The sequence below is a fragment of the Aethalodelphis obliquidens genome, unplaced genomic scaffold (assembly GCF_003676395.1).
Source record: "Aethalodelphis obliquidens isolate GAN/ISIS:26980383/991018 unplaced genomic scaffold, ASM367639v1 scaffold23, whole genome shotgun sequence".
Taxonomy (NCBI): domain Eukaryota; kingdom Metazoa; phylum Chordata; class Mammalia; order Artiodactyla; family Delphinidae; genus Aethalodelphis; species Aethalodelphis obliquidens.
Window position 1 is genome coordinate 21,453,809 of NW_020837967.1, and position 19,985 is coordinate 21,473,793.

A 19,985-nucleotide genomic window follows, 5' to 3' on the forward strand; every position below is an offset into this window, starting at 1 on the left:
CACTTGACTTCTCTGGGCTTCAGTTTTCTTATCTGCCAAATGCTGACGTTGGATGAGATGGTCTCCAAAGACCTTGCCTGAATGACCCCTCCGAGGTTCCCTGGCATCTTGCTTTCATACCTCAATCTTTAAGGGGAGGAGGAATGTGGATTAGATGGCAATATTTTATTTCCCAAAGCTTTGATTAAACAAAATTGGCTGAATAGGGAGCTTACATCTCTCTACTCCTTTCTCCATATGTAACGGCATAAGTTGCTAACTGTATGCAAGGAAGCATTCCTTGGGAAAATGTGAAAAATGTAAATGTGGTTAGAACTCCTTTATAATGCACACATATGACCGCCACTTTATAAAGCGGATGACCTCTGCTCTCTTGCAGTCAGAAATTATCAAGAAAAAAACCAGAGAGCTGCTGGGAGGGCTGTTTAGTGCTTTTGAAGAGTAAAATGGCAAAATAAAAGTTATAACAGAAATATTCATTGACTTAGTGTGACGATTTGGTGCTGAGTCTTATGCTGGTGCCTTTATATAGCCCTGAGTTTATGACAGTTCGCTAAATGACGGTGCAATGGGGAACTTAATTTGTGCTCATTGCTCTTCATGGTGAAATGAAGCTTATTACCTTTTTGAAAAGTTAGTGGTCAAAACAAATAACCAGATTAAATACCACGCTCTCAGTTTTTGGTGTCCTTCAGAGACTTTTGCAGAATGGACACTCCATTGCCGCGGAAGTGAATGGCCGCCATCTTGCTACCTGAGGTAGGTAAAATAAATATTGTACTGTTATCCTGGCATCCACGCAGCCTAGTAACCTGACAAAGCTCATTACCCGGGTGCTTCTGCACCAAGGGAGTCTGGTACCTGTATTCTCCTCTCCTCCAAAGTGGTCTCCTAAATATCTACACCAGATCATATACATTCTCTTCTTCAAATACTTCGGTGGAATCCCTTTGGGCTCTTGAGGAAATCCAAATTCCATAAACGGCTGAGAAAGCCCTGTTTGTTTACTGCTGTGTTTCTAGTGCTGGGACGGTACCGGGCATGAAGTAGGCACTTGATCGCTTGTTGCATGAATGAAAATCCTGCGTCATCTGGCCCCTGCTCACCCCACCTATCTCTTCATCTTCCCCGGCCACTCTGGCCGCTTCCAAGTTCAAGAAATGGCATTCCAAGCTCCTGTTCTGCTCCAGGCTTCAGCATGAGTTGTTTCCTTCTTCTTAGCTAGTGAATTCTATCTTCCTTCAGGTAAACCACCATCCCCTCAGGTGTTCAATGATGCCCCAATCTTATTTTGTCCCTCATATTATTCTTTCTTACAGTACCAAATTCTTCTCTTTCAGAGGATTACCAATTTTGTAATTATATAATTATTTGTGTGAATATTAGGTCATAGATGGTTTCTCCCTTTAGACTACTAAGTTCCACAGCGGCAGTGACTGTGTCTGCTCTGTTTAAAACTGTACGCTTCACAATTAGTACAGTGTCTGTATGTAATGAGTGCCCAATAGATATTTTAAACATGTTTTAGAAAAACCAACGGCATGCTAAAATTAAATTTTTATTTATTTATTCCAAATACTCAATACATGTAGATAAAAAAGGTAGAGGGTGAAGAGTAGGTCCCCAGTTTCCATCACCTGAAGCAACTTTTGCTGTTACTTATACGTCCTTCCAGAGAGAATCTCTGGGAATCAACACATCTTTCAGATATGGCCAATAAATGTTCTTTGATGAATGAATTAATGAATCACTTCCATCATCACGAACCCACTGTGAGACTTTTCATTCGGTGTATAAAACCATATAAAGTAAGCCTTACCTAAGCAACAAAGAAAAAGTAATATAATTCAGCCAGCTCCGAAAAAAAACCTTGTCATAGTGATTCTGTCTTTGCTTATCGCTCTGGATCAGAAGATAAGCATGAGTACAGAATGTCACCCAATGCCCATAAAGAGACAAGATTTCTTTAATGAGGTAACCAAAAAGATTTCCTTTCCTCAAAAGAGAGAATTCCATTTTCAGCCTTTTCTGCAGCCAACAGAAGCCACCTGATGAAACAGGAATCATTCGGGTTCTTAACTGGAGAACCTGATGCACAGCCGGAGACGGGGAAAGGCATCTCCGTAGGCAATCCTGGCACTCACAGCCCAGGCTGATATGCTGGCTCCTAAGCTGTTGGCCGCGTGTAGTTCTGGGCTCGCCAACACGGGACAAAAGCCGCAGACAGCGCTGGTCTGCTCTCTTCTGATCAGCGGGGCAATCGCTGCTGGCCGTGCATTATGTTCTCTGGTCCTCACTGGCATCGCCCAGGAAGCAGCCCGGGGTTGTTCTGAGCTGATTATAGATGCCTGTGTTCATTTCCTAGAGCTGCTGTAACAAAGTCCTGCCAACTTAAACCAAGAGAACTATATTCTCTCACAGTTCTGGATGTGAGAAGTGTACAGTCAAGGTGTCAGCAGGGCTATGTTCCCTCTGAGGGCTCCAGGGAAGGACCCTTCCTTGCCTCTTCCAGCTTTTGATGTTGCCAGCACCCCTAGGTACCCCTTGGCTTGTAGCTGCAATACTCCAATCTTGGCCTCCGTTGTCACATACCCTCCCCCACGTGTCCCTCTGCCATCACATGGCTTTATTTTATTTATTTTTGGCTGCATTGGGTCTTCGCTTCTGTGCACGGGCTTTCTCTAGTTGCAGCGAGCGGGGGCTACTCTTGGTTGCGGTGCGCAGGTTTCTCACTGCAGTGGCTTCTCTTGTTGCAGAGCATGGGTTCTAGGGGCGCGGGCTTCAGTAGTTGTGGCACGTCGGCTCAGTAGCTGTGGCTTGCGGGCTCTAGAGCACAGGCTCAGTAGTTGTGGCGCACGGGCTTAGTTGCTCCGTGGCATGTGGGGTCTTCCCGGACCAGGGCTCGAACCCGTGTCCCCTGCATTGGCAGGTGGATTCTTAACCACTGCGCCACCAGGGAAGTCCCACATGGCTTTCTTATAAGGCCACCAGTCAGTGGATTTAGGGCACACCTAATCCAGTATGACTTCATTTTAACTTAAATAATTACATCTGCAAAGACTCTCTTTCCAAATAAGGTCACATTCTGAAGTTCCAAGGTAGATGTGAATCTTGGCAGGGGGGACACTATTCAACCCAGCCTGGTACCCGAGGCAGGCAGATGACCAGTGTGCAAGAACAGCCAAAGCCTGCGCCCATCTGAACACCTGCATCAACGAGGACGGTTCCCTCCGACTGCAGTTTCTTCCTGGTTCACGGGAACTTAGGCATCTTCACGTGTGTACTCCACACACCTGCCATTTAGACCATCTCTCTCTCATCCCGTTTGTTTTTAGGGCAGGTGTGATTTTGACTGCCTTACATCCAAATCCTTTCTGTCGTTGATCCTAACAAAACAGCAACGGCAAAGCTCCAGCCCACACTGGAGCTGCTAAATGGTGAGACAATCTCGGAGCCCGGACCTAGCGTTCAAAAGGGGTCTCTTCCCTAACGGAAACTTTGGTTTCGTAGTTGCATTGTTTAAGAAATGGCTCTTTGTTAAAATCCTGGTTGCACAGTGACAATTACAGCAGCCCACACGAGCAGCCAGACCACCCGCCTGGAGTGGCAGGGATATTTTAGGTAGCACATCGGGGGAGTTATGAATGGATCAGGCTTCTTTCCCTGCTTTCAGCTGTCAGCCAGCAATCAGTGGAAGCTGCTTTCCTCCTGAGGCAGGAAGGAGCCAGTTTTGCTGACAACATCTGTACACAGAAAATGCCAATCTCAGAGCGGGCCGGGCAGCCAAAGCAACAAGAAGACGGTGCCTCCAGAGACCAAGTTGGTCCTGTGATTGTGGAAACTCAGATACTTTCCGGGGTGCAAGAGCAGAATACTTTTTTAAAAATATATATATATATATATTTATTTATTTTTGGCTGCGTTGGGTCTTTGTTGCTGCGTGCAGGCTTTCTCTAGTTGTGGTGAGCAGGGGCTACTCTTCGTTGCGGTGTACGGGCTTCTCAACACGGTGGCTTCTCCTGTTGCCGAGCATGGGCTCTAGGCGTGCGGGCTTCAGTAGTTGTGGCATGCGGGCTCAGTAGTTGTGGCTCGTGGGCTCTAGAGCACAGGCTCAGTAGTTGTGGCATGCAGGCTCAGTAGTTGTGACTCGCGGGCTTAGTTGCTCCGCGGCATGTGGCATCTTCCCGGACCAGGGCTCAAACACGTGTCACCTGCACTGGCAGGCGGATTCTTAACCACTGCGCCACCAGGGAAGCCCAAGAGCAGAATTCTTGACCTCAGGGAACTGTGTGTACTGTCACCTGTGTGACCAATGGCTTGTTTGCTTCTCACATGACACACATGTCACATGGGCTGACACACCCTGTAAGTAGCAGGTGATGGGCCATTTTCCTAAGTAAACACTAACATTTCTGATAACACTACCTTCTCACCCAATCCTGTTTACTTAGTTCACACCCAATTCCTAAGCATGCAAACTTAGAGGTACTGCCTGATTCTTCAGAAAGTCTCCAAACATCCCATTAGGAGACCTGGGCTCTCCACTTAGAAAGTGAGTATAAATGATTAGGTAAAATAGTAACAAGACGCTAGAAATGTCCAGTGGAAACAGCATTTATTCACCCAACAATATTCAGGGGGCGATACACTCTAGGCACTCTGCCCAGAAGGATACCAGGGTATCAGGGTGAATAAGATGGGGTTTCTCTTTGGTCTGTGATCTACTCAAACCAAAGTCACAGGTGGCCTGCATCTGCCCGGCCGGAACTGCTTGCAAATGAAACCTGAAGCCACCTGCTTCAGGAAGGCACCTGCCCTTTGTCGGGTGGGGCATGGGAGAGAATCCCCTTGGGAGTAAAATATTCCCTTGATGGGCTAGTGTGTGAAGGGCTGCATTTCTGGACAAGACAGGAAAAGGGCAGAGCTGTTCTCAGGAGTGGGGTCTACCTGCTTCGGTCAATACATCACTTGGCCATCAGAGAGATGCTGTCACCTTACCAAGCATGGGGAACAGAGACAGACAGTCGACACCAACGGCCCAGCATGTACAGAAGTGGGATGACGCTTCACTAACCTGGCTGTCATCACGCACGGACTTAAATGTGTCAATAAAAGGAGGATTTCAAGAGATCGAAAGCAGAAACTTCAATTTAAGAGACAGAGGGAAGGGAAACCGCTGCCTTTTGGAGAGACTAAGAAAGTGTTGCTTGACGGCAGAGCGGCAATCTGGGACCGAGGAAAGGACATTTGCTCTAGAACCAAGAGAACCTTCTTTTACATCCTAGCTCTGCCACTCGCTAGCTCTGGGCCCTTAGGAAAGCTCCTTAATCTGAGGTCAAATGTCCTGTACAATGAAGACAACCACAGAGTAAGAGTGAAAGAAGGCATAACTGAAGTATCTGAGATATGGACGTCCCTCAATAAGCGCTATTAGTAATATACAATGAATTAAGGACAAAGTTAGGCAATGTCAAATTACCACATTCTGTGATGTATGAAATGAGCATGCGGTGAGAGGTAATATCACAACATATTTACATGCAGTGTTAATAGAACCCTGACATTTCTAAAATGCACAGGGATCTCCTCAGGTTACTGATGGGAAGATCAATGACATATATACATACATACACATATGTATATTCGTATGTGTGTGTATATATGTACATATATATACATACAGATATGTGATTATATGATTAATCGTGTACACATGATTAATGTGTAGTAAATGGAGGATGACCTTACGATCATATTCTAGATGGGGAGATATACACATGAATGATTAATGCCTGATTTGAGGTTAGAGTGTCCAGGTAGAACAGAGACCAGTAGTACTTTACCTGCCGTCCTTAAACATCATTTCCCAGAGAAGTAAATTTTGGTAAAGATCCTTTTCAAATTGACTCACATTGACCAGAGCATTTTGGATTTTCCTCCTGGGCCCTTCCTCTGGACTCATAACAGGTCAATTGAGGCACAGGGCCCTTCAAGTTCAAGCTGCTACAGAAGAAATCAATGCACCATTCTAAGTCCTGGAGATAGAACAGTTAATGGGAAATCAGCCGACTTTTTCTATGAAGGGCCAGATAGCAGCTATGTTTGGCTTTGTGGGCCAAACTAGGTGACAGTCTCTGCCACAACCAGCCAGCCTGGCTGTGGCAGCACGAACACAGCCACAGACACCAAGTAAATGAACTTGAGTGGCTGTGTTCCAGGAAGACTTTATTTACGAAAAAAGGCATGGACCACACCTGGCCTATGGCCCACATTTTGCTGACTCTTTTCCTCACGGAGCCTACATTCTAGGGATGATGGAACCTACATTCTGGGGGTAGGACACAGGCAATAAACAAAATAAACTGCAGTTTAAAACAGGTTGAGCAGAGTAGGCCTTACTGGGAAAGTGATTTTTGAACAAAGACTTGGAAGTTGGTGAGGGAATTATACGTGGGAGAAGAACATTCTAGGAAAAGGACGGAATGCGCAGAAGCCCTGAAGTAGGGAGAACCTGAGGGCCAGGGTGGCTGGGGTAGATCAGGTGAGAAAAGGAGGAGAGGTGGGGCGGGGGAGGGCAGAGCGCACACGACCGTGGAGGCCACGGTAACTGTGACTTTTACTCGGAGTGAAAGGAGACGCCAGCAGGAGATGGCAAGCAGAAGTGGGTTCTGAGGTCTGTGTTAAAAGGATCGTCTGTTGTTTTTTTAAAGAGTTTTCTTTGATGTGGACCATTTCTAAAGCCTTTATTGAATTTGTTACAGGACTGCTTCTGTTTTACGTTTTGGTTTTTTTGGCCATGAGGCATGTGGGATCTTAGCTCCCCGACCAGGGATCAGACCTGCACCCCCTGCATTTGAAGGCGAAGTCTTAACCACTGGACCGCCAGGGAAGTCCCAAAAGGATCACTGTTGGACATAGATTGTTAAGAGAGCAAGAGGGACAGCAGGCAGCCCGACTGGAGGAGGCTGCAGTAACCCAGGTGAGAAGCGAGGGTGGCCGGAAGATGGTATAAAGTCGGCAATTCTGATGATATTTTGAAGGTAGAGCTTAGAAGATTTTTCTCAAGGTCCATGCAGGATAGTACAACTAGGAAGTTTTGTTAGAAACTTCCCTGTTAGAAACTTAACTTTGCAATGAGCAAGTATTTAGTACATAGTGTATGAGGGTAAGTAAAAGTAAAAACATAGCAAGTTAGAGTCAACTTTGGTTTTCTATTTCCAGCAACTGATATTTGAACCACGATTGAGACAACTCACTTCCTTCTGGATCCGTATGATCTTCGTTCTGTATCTATTTCAACTTACCACAGTGAGGATTCACCTGTGCTAAATGGTTTACAAGTAGTTTCTAGCGCTACAGGACGAAACTGACATGACTTCAGGCTAGCCGCTCGATCCTATGGAGAACGTATCCCAATGTGGGTTCCAGAGACTACAAGTGTGGTACAGTGGTTAGTGGAAAAGGGATTCTGTGGGCAGATGCCCCTGCATACCACAGCACCTTCTCAGAGATTCCAAATGCACACTAAAATGGCAAAGCGTCTGTGACCTTGAAGCAAAAGAACCACAAAACCCCAACAAACAAACAAACACCAGGAAATTCCCTGGCGGTCCAGTGGTTAGGACTCCGTGCTTCCACTGCAGGGGGCACAGGTTTGATCCCTAGTCGGGGAACTAAGATCCAACAAGCCATGTGGCGTTGCCAAAAAAAAAGTGTACAAGTCACTGGCATTAAAAAAAAACAAAACAAAACCCAAAAAACAACCAACCAACAAACAAAAAAACACAAAAGAAACAACTCTTTAACCTGAACATCCCTCCCAAGCCCAACTTTTTCCACTTGATTCCACCTTGCCCACTTGCTTCTACCTTAACTGAGAAGAAAATCAATACACTCGTGATTAACAGAACATTTAACTTCTAGTAAAGGAAGAGAAACATGTCTCTGCTAGGTCTAAGAACCATTCGACAATGAATTCGTACATAATCCTGGCCTGCCTATCTCACAAGGCAATGGCAAGGACTGAACGCAACTCTCTATACACAAGTATTTTGCACATGACCTCTAAAGTACCCAGCACATGGGCACGATCAGTCTTTCACAGAAAGTTAAGTCCAAGGAAAGATGCCTCAAACAAGGAATGAAAAAGATCACGGGGGCTTCCCGGATGGCGCAATGGTTAAGAATCCACCTGACAATGCAGGGGACATGGGTTCGAGCCCTGGTCCGGGAAGATTCCCACATGCTGTGGAGCAACTAAGCCCGTGCACCACAACTACGGAGCCTGTGCTCTAGAGCCCAAGAGCCACAACTACTGGGCTTAGCCTCTATGGGCTTAGAGGCCGTGCTCCACAACAAGAGAAGCCACCACAGTGAGAAGCCCGCGCACCACAAGGAAGAGTAGCCCCCGCTCGCCGCAACTAGAGAAAGCCCGTGCGCAGCAACGAACACCCAACACAGCCTAAATAAATAAATAAATAAATAAATTTATTTATTTAAAAAAAAGATCATGGGTTCCTGCATAGGCTTAGAGCCTGGAGGGTATCCTCAGCAACAGCCAGTCTCACCATTGTGCTAAAATGTTAGGTTATCTTTGTTGTAAAGGTACCTTTTTGAAGAGGGCGATGTCACCCAGATGATGACGTAGGTCGTTCCCAACTTCATCCACCTCACAGGAGGAACTAAAAGCTATTCATGGACATGATGCCACTGAGAAAATTCTAGAAAATGGGGGTAAGGCTGAAGCACCCCCTTCATCACAGAGACCAAGACAGACTGCATGAGAAGGATAAGAGGGGCAGCTACACGCTGACCACGGTGTCCCTCCCCCAGGCCAGCACACCACCACACAAAGAGGTCTTCCCTGAGCCTACGGTTCTCCAGTGAGAAAAGAGAGCTGGGGGGACATCAGCTCTCCCTGCACTGTAGGTCGCTTCCTGGGGGTTCCCACTCTGGTCTTACCTCATGGAGAACTCAGGGGAATCTGCAGGGCTCCACCACTGGGAATGTGACTGTGATCGAGCAAGGGGAGGGGCTTTCAACAACCAGCACTTGGATCTCGGCAAACAAAGTTCCTACCTGCAGAGCCCAAGCAGTAGTACCAACCTGTGGTTTTGCTCATCTGCAGAACCAAGGTGGGCGCACGGCGTGACCAGGGGACTCGGCAGGGTGCCAGTCTGCCTCATTCAGGTCCTCAAACGATGAGTTTTACAGGCCGTACAGCCTGGTTGGCCCGTGTGCAGGCAGGGAGCTGAATCACAGTCCCCCCGCCTTGTGGAGAGTGTCATCTGGCCCCATCTGACCAGAAGGGCTAGGGACAACTCCTGGAAGCTGTATGACTCAGTGGCACTTGAGCCCAGAGAAGGACAGGCAGAACCAATCGTTTGCAGAATAAAGCCAGTGGCTCTGTTCGGCCAGGGAACTTGGGGTGCGGGTTGGCTTGAGTTAAGACAGCAAATGAACAGCTTTACTGGCTAAAGAGCTGCTTCTCTTGTGGTGCCCAGTCAGCGGATCTAATCTGTAGCCCCTTCCTTGCTGAATAGAGTCTTCAGCCTGTCTCACCAGGGAAGCTGACCAGAACACACGGGAAGCTGTGCAGCCCATTCAACAGCCCTGCTTCTACTGATACCTGAGCAGCGAGCGCCGCCTGTGGCTCCCTCCATCTGCGGAGCAAACCTGGTAGCCTCGCCGACCAGGCTATTCAGTGCACACTCTGGCCTCATCCGGGCCCCCAAACAATGAGCCGTACAGACTCTGGGTCCCATCCTGCTGTGCAGCCAGGGCAGGGGAACTATTCATAATTCATAGCTCTGCCTACTGCTGAGTACAGGACCCAATCCAGACCAACGAGTAAGCCTGACGAGAGACGCCAGGCCCCCAGGGACCCCCTCCTCTGGCTTAACTTGAGCAGGAAAACAAGTCAGCAGTTCTATCCATCTGTTCTCAACCAGTGTCACACGGCCCCTGTCCCTATCTCCAGAGCTTCAGCAGCTGCCTCCTACCAAAAAAGACCGTAATAGCGGGCCCCACCTGTCCAAGGATATTACGAGAAGACACACCCAGAAGCCCAAACTGAGCGGACTGGTGAAGATCTTCCCTTGCCAAAGCAAACCCATAAAGTCTAGAAGAGGAGCCGGATTACTCAAATGCACAGACGCCAATGTAAGGAGTCAAGGATCACAAAAAAAGGAGGTAAATATGACACCACCAAAGGAAACTAATAAAGCTCTAATGACTGACCCTCTGTGAACAGTCAAAGAATTCAGAATAATCCGCTGAAAGAAGTTTAGTGAACTGCAAGAACACTCAGACAGACAGCTGAACAGAATTAAGAATACAATGCATGAACAAAATGAGAAGCTCAATAAAGAAATAGAAACCATCAGAAAAACCTGAACAGAACTCCTAGGGTTGAAAGATACAACGACTGAACTGAAGGAGGCGACAGAAAGTTTCAAAAACAGACTTAACCATGCGGAAGAAAGAATCAGTGACCTAGAAGACAGGACATTTGAAATTATCCAGTCAGAGGAGCAAAAAGAAAAAAGAATGAAAAAGAGTGAAGAAAGCCTACAAGACTTACGGGACACAATCAAAAGAAACTATCCACATTATGGGAATTCCAAGAAGACAAGAGAAAGAGAAAGGGACAGCAAGTGTATTTAAAGCAACAGTGGCTGAAAACATGCCAAACCTGGGGAAAGAAATGAACATTCAGATCCATGAGACCCAACTCCAACAGACTGCATCCACGTAAGGTTACATCAAAATACATTATAGTTAAACTGTCAAAAGTCAAAAACAAATTAAATAATTCTGAAAGCAGCAAGAGAAAAGAGAAAAGTTCCATACAAGGAAACCCATATAAGACCATTGGTAGATGTCTCAATGGAAAATTTTCTGTTTCTGGAGAACAGAAGAGAATGGAATAATATAAATCAAAATAATGAAATTTAAAAAAACCTGTCAACCAAGAATTCTATACCTGGTGAAGCTGTCCTTCACAAATGAAGGAAGGATAAAGACTCCCAAACAAAAGCTGAGGGAGTTCATCACCACTAGACCTACTTCACAAGAAATGCTAAAGGGAGTCTTTGAGAGGAAGTAAAAAGGTGCTAATTAATTAACATCATAAAAATGTAAGAAGATAGCATAAAACTCACAGGTAATGGTAAATATACCAAAGTTCAATTGTGTAATATGGAAATAGTGGTGAATAGTTCACTCACAAGTCTTGTTCAAAACTTAGGAAGCAAATGCAGTAAAAATAAACATAACTACCATAATCTGTTACTGGATATACAATACAAAAATATGTAAACTGTAACATCAATAACCTAAAATGTGAAGGAGAGGAGAAGTAAAAGTATAAAGTTTAAGAATGCTATAAAAGTTAACTTGTTATCAGTTTAAAATAGCATTATAAGCTTAAAATATTTTATGTAAGCCTCATGGTAACCAAAAGGGGGAAAAAAAAAACCTGTAGTAATTACGAAAATGAACATGATAAAGATGTCAAAGCATATTCACACCAAAAGACATCAAAACACACACACACACACACACACACACACACACACACACACACACACACACACACACACACACACACACACACACACACACACACACACACACACACACACCAGACAGCAGGAGAAGCAGCAAGGAGCAATGGATCTACAAAACAGTTGAAAAACAATGAACAAAACAGGAATAATGAGTACTGACTTATCAATAATTACTTTAAAAGTAAACTGAGGGCTTCCCTGGTGGCGCAGTTGTTGAGAGTCTGCCTGCCGATGCAGGGGACGTGGGTTCGTGCCCTGGTCCGGGAAGATCCCACATACCGCGGAGCAACTGGGCCCGCGAGCCGTGGCCGCTGAGCCTGCGCGTCCGGAGCCTGTGCTCCGCAACGGGAGAGACCACAACAGTGAGAGGCCCGCGTACCGTAAAAAAAAAAGTAAACTGATTAAATTCTTTAATTAAAAGACACAGAATGAATAGATTAAAAAAATACACTGCACACAAGAGATTCACTTTAGCCTTAATGACACACATAGATTGAGAGTGAAGGGATGGAAAAAGATATTTCATGCAGATGGTAACACACACACAAAACCATGGGTAGCTACACTTACATCACACAAAATAGACATTAAACTAAAAACGGTAAAAAGAGACAAAGCAGGCTATTATATAATGATGGGGGGGGTCAATCCCTCAAGACTACATGATAATTGTAAATATTTAGGCACCCAACATCAGAGCAACTACAAATATAAAGCAAAAACAGAACTGAAAAGAGTAATAAACAGCAATACAATAATAGCTGGGGACTTTAACATGGCACTCTCAACAATGGAGAGATGAGACTCAATAAGGAAACAGTGCATTTGAACAAACTACAGACTAAATGGACCTAGAAATATAGAGACCATCCTATCCAACAACAGCAGAATACAGATTCTTCCCAAGGGTACATGGAACATTTTCTAGAATACACCATATGTTAGGCCACAAAACAAGTGTTAACAAATTCAGAAAGACTGAATCCATACCAAGTATCTTTGATCACAATGAAACTAGAAATCAATAACAGGTGGAAAACTGGAAAACTCATTAACACATGGAAATTAAACAACACTCTCCTGAACAACTAATGGATCAAAGAAGAAATTAAAGAGAAAATTTTAAAAAGTATCTTGAGACAAATGAAAATGGAAACACCGCACGCCAAAACTTACGGAATGCAGCAAACGCAGTCTAACCAGGTGGCTCCCAGCAATAATCGTCTACGTTAAGAAACAAGAAAGATCTCAAGTAAACAATCTAACCCTATGCCTCACGGAACTAGAAGAAGAAAAACAAACTGAAACCAAAGTTAGCAAAAGGAAGGAAATAATAAAGATTAGAGCAGAAATAAATGAAACAGAGAGGAGGGAAACAATAATTTACGAAACTAAGAGTTGGTTCTTTGAAAACATAAACAAAATTGACAAACCTTTAGCTAGGCTAACTTAGGAAATAAGAGAGGACCCAAATCAAAATAATTATAAATAAAAGATGAGACATTACAATGGATATCACAGAAACAGAAAATATGAACAGAATTGGTCGTCCTTGAATATCTGTGGGGAATTCATTCCAGGACCCCACACAGATACTAAATCCTCAGATGCTCTAGTCCCTTATATCAAATGGCAGAGTATTTGCATATAACTTACGCAGCCTTCCCATACACTTTAAATCATCTCAAGAGTACGTATAATACCTAATACAATGTAAATACTATGTAGATAGTTGTAAATGCAATTTAAATGCTTTGTAAACAGTTGTTGCCATGTGGCAGATTCAAGTTTTGCTTTTTGGGGCTTTCTGGAATTTAAAAAAATATAGTTTTGCTCCACGGCTGGGTGAATCCATAGATGTGGAGCTCACAGATAGGGAGGGCTGACTGTCCTAGTAAGGAGATTGAATCAGTAATCAAAAACCTCCCAACAAAGAAAAGCCCAGGACTAGATGACTTCACTGGTGAATTCTGCCAAACAATTAAACAAGAATTCACACCATGTTGTATATATATGCACAATGGAATCTTACTGAACCATGAAAATAATGAAATTCTGCCATTTGCAACAACATGGATGGGCCTGGAGGGTGTTATGCTAAGTGAAATAAGTCGGACAGAGAAAGACAAATACTGTACGTTATCACTTACATGTGGTATCTAAAAAATAAAATGAATGAATATAACAAAATAGAAACAGACTCACAGATATAGAGAACAAACTGGTGGTTACCAGTGGCAAGAGGGAAGGCGGGAGGGGCAAAGGAGGGGTAGGTGATTAAGAGATACAAGCTACTATGTATCAAATAAATAAGCAACAAGGGTATATTCTTCACAGTGAATATAGCCAATATTCTATAATAATTTTAAATGGAGTATAAGCTATAAAAATACTGAGTCACTATGTTGTAAAGTACTGTAAATCAACTATACTTACTGATAATAAAAAGAATTAACACCAATCTTCTTCAAACTCTTCCAAAAAATCCAAGAGAAGGGAACATTCCCAAACTCATTTTATGAGGCCACCATTACCCTGATACCAAAGCCTGAAAAGGACACTACAAGAAAAGGAAACTGCAGGCCAATATCCCTGCTGAATATAGATGTAAATATTCTCAATAAAATATTAGCAAACTGCATTTAGCAGCACACTGAAAGGATCATTCACCACGATCAAATGGGATTCATTTCTGACATGCAAGAATGGTTCAACATACACAAATCAATAAATGTCATATATGACACTAATAGCCTGAAAGAAAAAAATCAGATGATCCAACTCAACAGATGCAGAAAAAACATCTGACAAAATTCAACATCCATTCATGATAAAAACTCTTAAAAAGTTAGGTACAGAAGGAACAAATCTCAGCATAATAAAGACCATATATGACAAACCCACAGCTAACGTCATACTCAACCGTAAAAGGTTGAAAGATTTTTCTCAAAGATCAAATACAAGACACGGGTGCCCAGTGTCACCACATGTATTCAAAATAATACAGGAAGTCTCAGCCAGAGCAATCAGGCAAGAAAAAGAAACAAAGGCCTCATAACTGTAAAGGAACAAATGGAATTGTCTCTTTGTAGATGACAGGATTTTATATAGAGAAAATCCTCAAGACTCCACAAAAAGTGTTAGATCTAATCAATGAATTCTATAAAGCTGCAGGATACAAAATTAACATACAAAACTCAGTAGAGGGCTTCCCTGGTGGCGCAGTGGTTAAGAATCCACCTGCCAATGCAGGGGACACAGGTTCGAGCCCTGGTCCAGGAAGATGCCACATGCCGCAGAGCAACTAAGCCTGTGCACCACAACTACTGAGCCTGCGCTCTAGAGCCCGCAAGCCACAACTACTGGAGCCCGCGAGCCACAACTACTGAAGCCCACGTGCCTAGAGCCCGTGCTCCACAACAAGAGAAGCCACCGCAAGGAGAAGCCCGTGCACCGCAATGAAGAGTAGCCCCCGCTTGCCACAACTAGAGAAAGCCCGTGCGCAGCAATGAAGACCTAATGCAGCCAAAAATAAATATTTTAAAAAATCAGTAAAATTTCTATATAATAATAATGGATTATCTGAATAAGAAGTAAAGGAAATAATCCCATTTACAACAGCATCAAAAACAATAAAATACTTAGGCATAAGTTTCACTAAGGAAGTGAAAGATCTCTACACTGAAAACAAGACATTGATAAAAGAAATTGAGGAACACAAAAAAACATGGAAAGGTATCCTGTGTTAACGGGCTGGAAGAATTATGTTAAAATGTCCATACTACTCAAAGCCATACATAGATTAAAAGCAATCTATATCAAGATTCCAATGACATTTTTTTTTTTTACAGAGGTAGAAACACAATCATAAAGTTCACATGGAACCACAAAAGACTCCAAATAGCCAAAGCAATCCTGAGAAAGAACAAAGCAGGAGGCATCGTATTTCCTGATTTCAACCTTTATTATAAAGCTACAATAATTAAACCAGTATGGTACTAGCATGAAAACAGACACATTGAACAATGGAAGTGAATCAAGAGTCCAGAAAGAAACCCATGCATGTACAGTCAACTAAAATTTGACAAGGGAGCCAAGAATACTCAGTGGAGAAAAGACAGTCTCTTCAATGAATGGTGCTGGGAAAACTAACATTCATGTGTAAAATAATGAAGTGATATAAGCTCTAACTTATACCACTGACCAAATTTAACTCATAATGTATAAACTTAAATATAAGACCAGAAACTCTAAAACTTTTGGGAGAAAACACAGGAAAATAGCTCTATGACATAGGTCTTGGCAATAATTTTTTAGACATAACAACTAAAGCATCAAGCAACAAAATAAACAAGTTGCACTAAATCAAAACTAAAAAGCTTCTGCACAGCAAAGGAAACCGTCAACAAAATGAAGACAACCTATGGAACGGGCAAAAAAAATCGCAAACCATATACCTGATAAGGGCTTAACATCCAAAAGATATAAATAACTCATACAACCCAATAGCAACAAATAATCCAATTAAACAACTGGCAAAACACCTGAATAGATATTTTCCCAAGGATACATGAATGGCCAACTGTACACGAAAATATGCTCAATATCAGCAGGGAAATGCAAATCAAAACCACAATCAGTGGGCTTCCCTGGTGGTGCAGTGGTTGAGAGTCCACCTGCCGATGCAGGGGACACGGGTTCATGCCCCGGTCCGGGAGGATCCCATGTGCCGCAGAGCGGCTGGGCCCGTGAGCCATGGCCGCTGAGCCTGCGCGTCTGGAGCCTGTGCTCCACAACGGACAGGCCACAACAGTGAGAGGCCCGCGTACCGCAAAAAAAAAAACCAAAAAAACAAAAAAAAAACCCACAATCAGCACACATTGGTTAGAATGGCTATCATCAAAAAGACAAGGGAAAAACTGCTGGCGAGAATGTGGAGAAAAGGGAACCCTTGTGCACTGTCTGCGGGACTGTAAATTGGTACAGCTACTATGGAGAACACTAGGGAGGTTCCACAAAAATTAAAGCTGGAACTACCATATGATCCAGCAATTCCACTTCTGGGAATATATCCAAAAGATGAAAACACTATGTTAAAGAGATATCTGCACCCTCACATTCACAGCAGCATTAGTCATGGCAGCCAAGACATAGAAACAACGTCGAAGGATGACTGGATAAAGAAATTGTGTTATATTTATATAAATGGAATATTATTCAGCCATAAAAAGAGGGAAATCCTGCCGCTTGTGGCAACATGGACGGACCTTGAGGACATTACGCGAAGAGAGTTAAGGCAGACAGAGAAAGACAAATACTGTATGATCACTTACTTGTGGAATCTAAAAAACAAAATGATAGGAAAAGAGATCAGATTTGCAGTTACCAGAGGCACGGAGTGGGGCTGGAGGAACTGGATGATGGTGGTCAAAAGGTATAACCTGCCAGTTATAACTAAGTACTGAGGATATCACGTAACACTGCTGTATTGCATATTTAAAAGTTGTTAAGAGGATGGATCCTAAGAGGTCTCATCACAAGAAAACAAACTTTCTTTTTTCTTTTTTGGGGGTACTAATACGAGATGATGGATGTTAACTAAACTTACCATGGTCATCATTTCACAACATACCTAAGTCAAGTCATTTATAATGTATACCTTCAAGTTATACAGTGTTTGTCAATTATATCACAATAAGACTGGGAGAAAAAAAGTGCTACCTTTTGAAAAGTAGATATTTTGTAAATCCAGTTATCAAGTAACCAAAAAGACTGTATGAAAAGACGTGAAAACACACTTTGGTGACAAAAGAAAAGCAGAAAACCCCCCTGAGATTTTACATTACGCCTTGCACTTACATATATGATATTTTCTGGACTGCATAATATACCAATTCTGTTTTGAAAAGATATACATTTAATATTTTCTGATTATAAAAATATACATGCTGATTACAGAGAATTTAAAGTACAGAATAAGTATAAAAAGGAATTTAAAAATTTTTAACCTACCATACAGAAATAATTTATCAGCCATAAAATCCAAGTCCATTCCCATTTTTCTGTGCATACATATTATAAACACAATTTCCTTCTTCCACAATTGGGACCACTCATATAGTTTTTTAAGTGTGACTTTTTTTTACTTAACTGGATATGATGATCTCCCTTTGCCCCCAGATATCGTTCAATAATTTTTAATGTCTTCATAAAAGTTTATCATGTGGATACACCGTTAACCCTCCTTTCCCATCTTTAAGTTTTGCTAGTTATCATTAAATTCCTACCACCTTTCTGGAGAGAAATTTATATTCCCAATAGCAGCGTATAAGAATGTTTATCTCGTATTACTCCCTCTAGCACTTAACACGAGCTTAAAAAATATATGCACATTTCTCATTGTTACAGCTGTCTTATTTTTGCTTTGATTTATATCTTTCTGGCTACTAGTAAGGCTGGACTTTTTTTTTTTTTCCATGGTTCTTGGGGATATTTCCTCCCGGTGAATTTTCGTGGATTGCCCATATGTCTATCTAGAGTGTTCATCTTTTAAAAAAAAATTATTCAAAAGACTATATTGTGGTAGTTTTACTAAGGCTTTGTTGCTAGTTTAATTTTAGATGAAGTCTTTCCAATCACCAATAGTAGAGGTATTGTTCTTCCTCCTGTTAATTTCACAAGCTAAAAAAAATTTAACGAAATTCAGGCTGAGGCAAAGATTGCACCTAGAAAAATTACATCAACTAAATCCCCAAACAGGTGATGGCACCTGGGAATTCTTCTTCCCACGGTGAATGTTTTATCAGGAAGTTATCCAGAAACAAGAAGTGTAGACCTTCAGTCGTGATCTCTGTGATTCGAACGCATCCATTTCCTAAGTAACTCAGGATTTTTGGCTGTGCTTTGATTCTGGTTTTTTCTCTGTTCCAGTGGTCTTGGTCTCAGGGTTTCAGCTGTGAGATGGAGAAAAGAAGATGCAGGGGTAGACACAGACAATCCACCTGAGACAATGTTACATCTTCACACACTTTTTAAGACATTCCAGGGTTGGCAGTCCCTTTAGCGCAAACATTCTGCTTGGATGTGTTTCCACTGACATACACGTTACTGTAGATAAGAGCAAAGCTGCCTACCACAGAGGTAAACAATTACTTGTTTAATGATTCTGCCGCTGCAGTTTCTACACTGGGTGTGGTATAGAGTGTGCACATTTACACAACTTCTTTGGCATCATCACAGTCACTTAGGAGGATGCTCTGATATGAGCAGATTTTCTGCAGTGACAAGAAACACACTTGAGTATTTTCCTCTCTGTTTCACAGCTCTTGTCGACCAGCCACTGGCAGAAGTCACCATTCCTTCAGCTAAGCAATGCTGCTTTCCAAAATCTTTTGGCAAAATCTCCTAGAGATTTGTTTTTCTGCTCCTTCCTAATTTAGAAACAGTCCTCAAAGGAAAAAAAAAAAAACTGACACATCGATGTGAGAAGAAACTAACTCTGATTTAATGCTGCATTTCTTTCATGGAAAGTTTCAGAGTTTATCATCGACAACCAATAAAAGTAGATAAGATCATTTTGGGGGAAAAAGTAAACAAAAATGGGTATACCCAAGATCAGATATGTTTTTATTCAGAAGCAACATGTGACACGAAGTCAAGATCTTATTAAAATCATTTGGAAGTTGACATAAAATCTCGGCGGTGAAGGAAAACTATTAATAAAGCAAAAATAATGAGTTCTGTGAATAAACAGTGTTAACGGTGGCATTTAAATGATTACATGATTTTAATTGTTCTTTTCATAATAAGCAACTCTGTGAACATCTACTCGAGGAGCTGAAAGCTGTGTCTCATATGGAATTTGCAGCTGAACCACGCCTGCCTTTGGCAATTTCAAGGAAACAAATGGAAATGGTTTGAAGAACTTATGAAAAATCTACCACCCACCAAAAGAATTTAAAAGGTAAGGTGGTAAGCGCTAGAAAGAGAAAAAACAAAACAAACACACACAGTATTCATTCGTGAGACAGAAAAAGAGAGAACCGAAGTAATAAGGAGAGAAGCCATCAGGAGTCCAGCCCATGCCAACCCCTTATTTGTTCTTGGCTGTCAGGGGTTTCCGGCTGATCTTTTTCGATTTGTCATTATTTTTCTTCGGCGGTTCTGGGTTTGCCTGCATGTGTCTGCCGTAGAGGCTGAAAAGAGAGAGGAGGGGACACCGTGAGATCTACCTTGTGAACACAAGCTATGCTTCTACGGGCAGCGTTTTCATCAACAGATTCATCTCTAGGAATATTCAGGAAGCCAAAGAACACCACAAGGTCATTTCTGTTTTCTCTGGGTCATATGCTGGATTTAAGAATTATAAACTGTCTTACACACACACACACACACACACACACACACACACACACA

General features: G+C 42.6%; 1 protein-coding gene across 5 annotated transcripts in view; it reads right to left on the reverse strand.

Moving 5' to 3' along the window:
- Nucleotides 1-19,985, reverse strand: part of RSU1 (Ras suppressor protein 1) — a 356,063-nt gene that overhangs the window by 141,494 nt on the left and 194,584 nt on the right. For 2 of the 5 annotated variants that reach the window (XM_027121963.1, XM_027121962.1), the window contains one exon: nucleotides 17,470-19,765. The exons of 1 other annotated variant lie outside the window; for it this stretch is intronic. In XM_027121963.1, coding sequence (XP_026977764.1) covers nucleotides 19,663-19,765 — 103 coding nt within the window. In that variant the 3' untranslated portion in view covers nucleotides 17,470-19,662. Of the gene's footprint in view, nucleotides 1-17,469; nucleotides 19,766-19,985 lie in introns of those variants that run through there. 2 more of the 5 variants (XM_027121961.1, XR_003436033.1) reach the window with 2 other exon arrangements.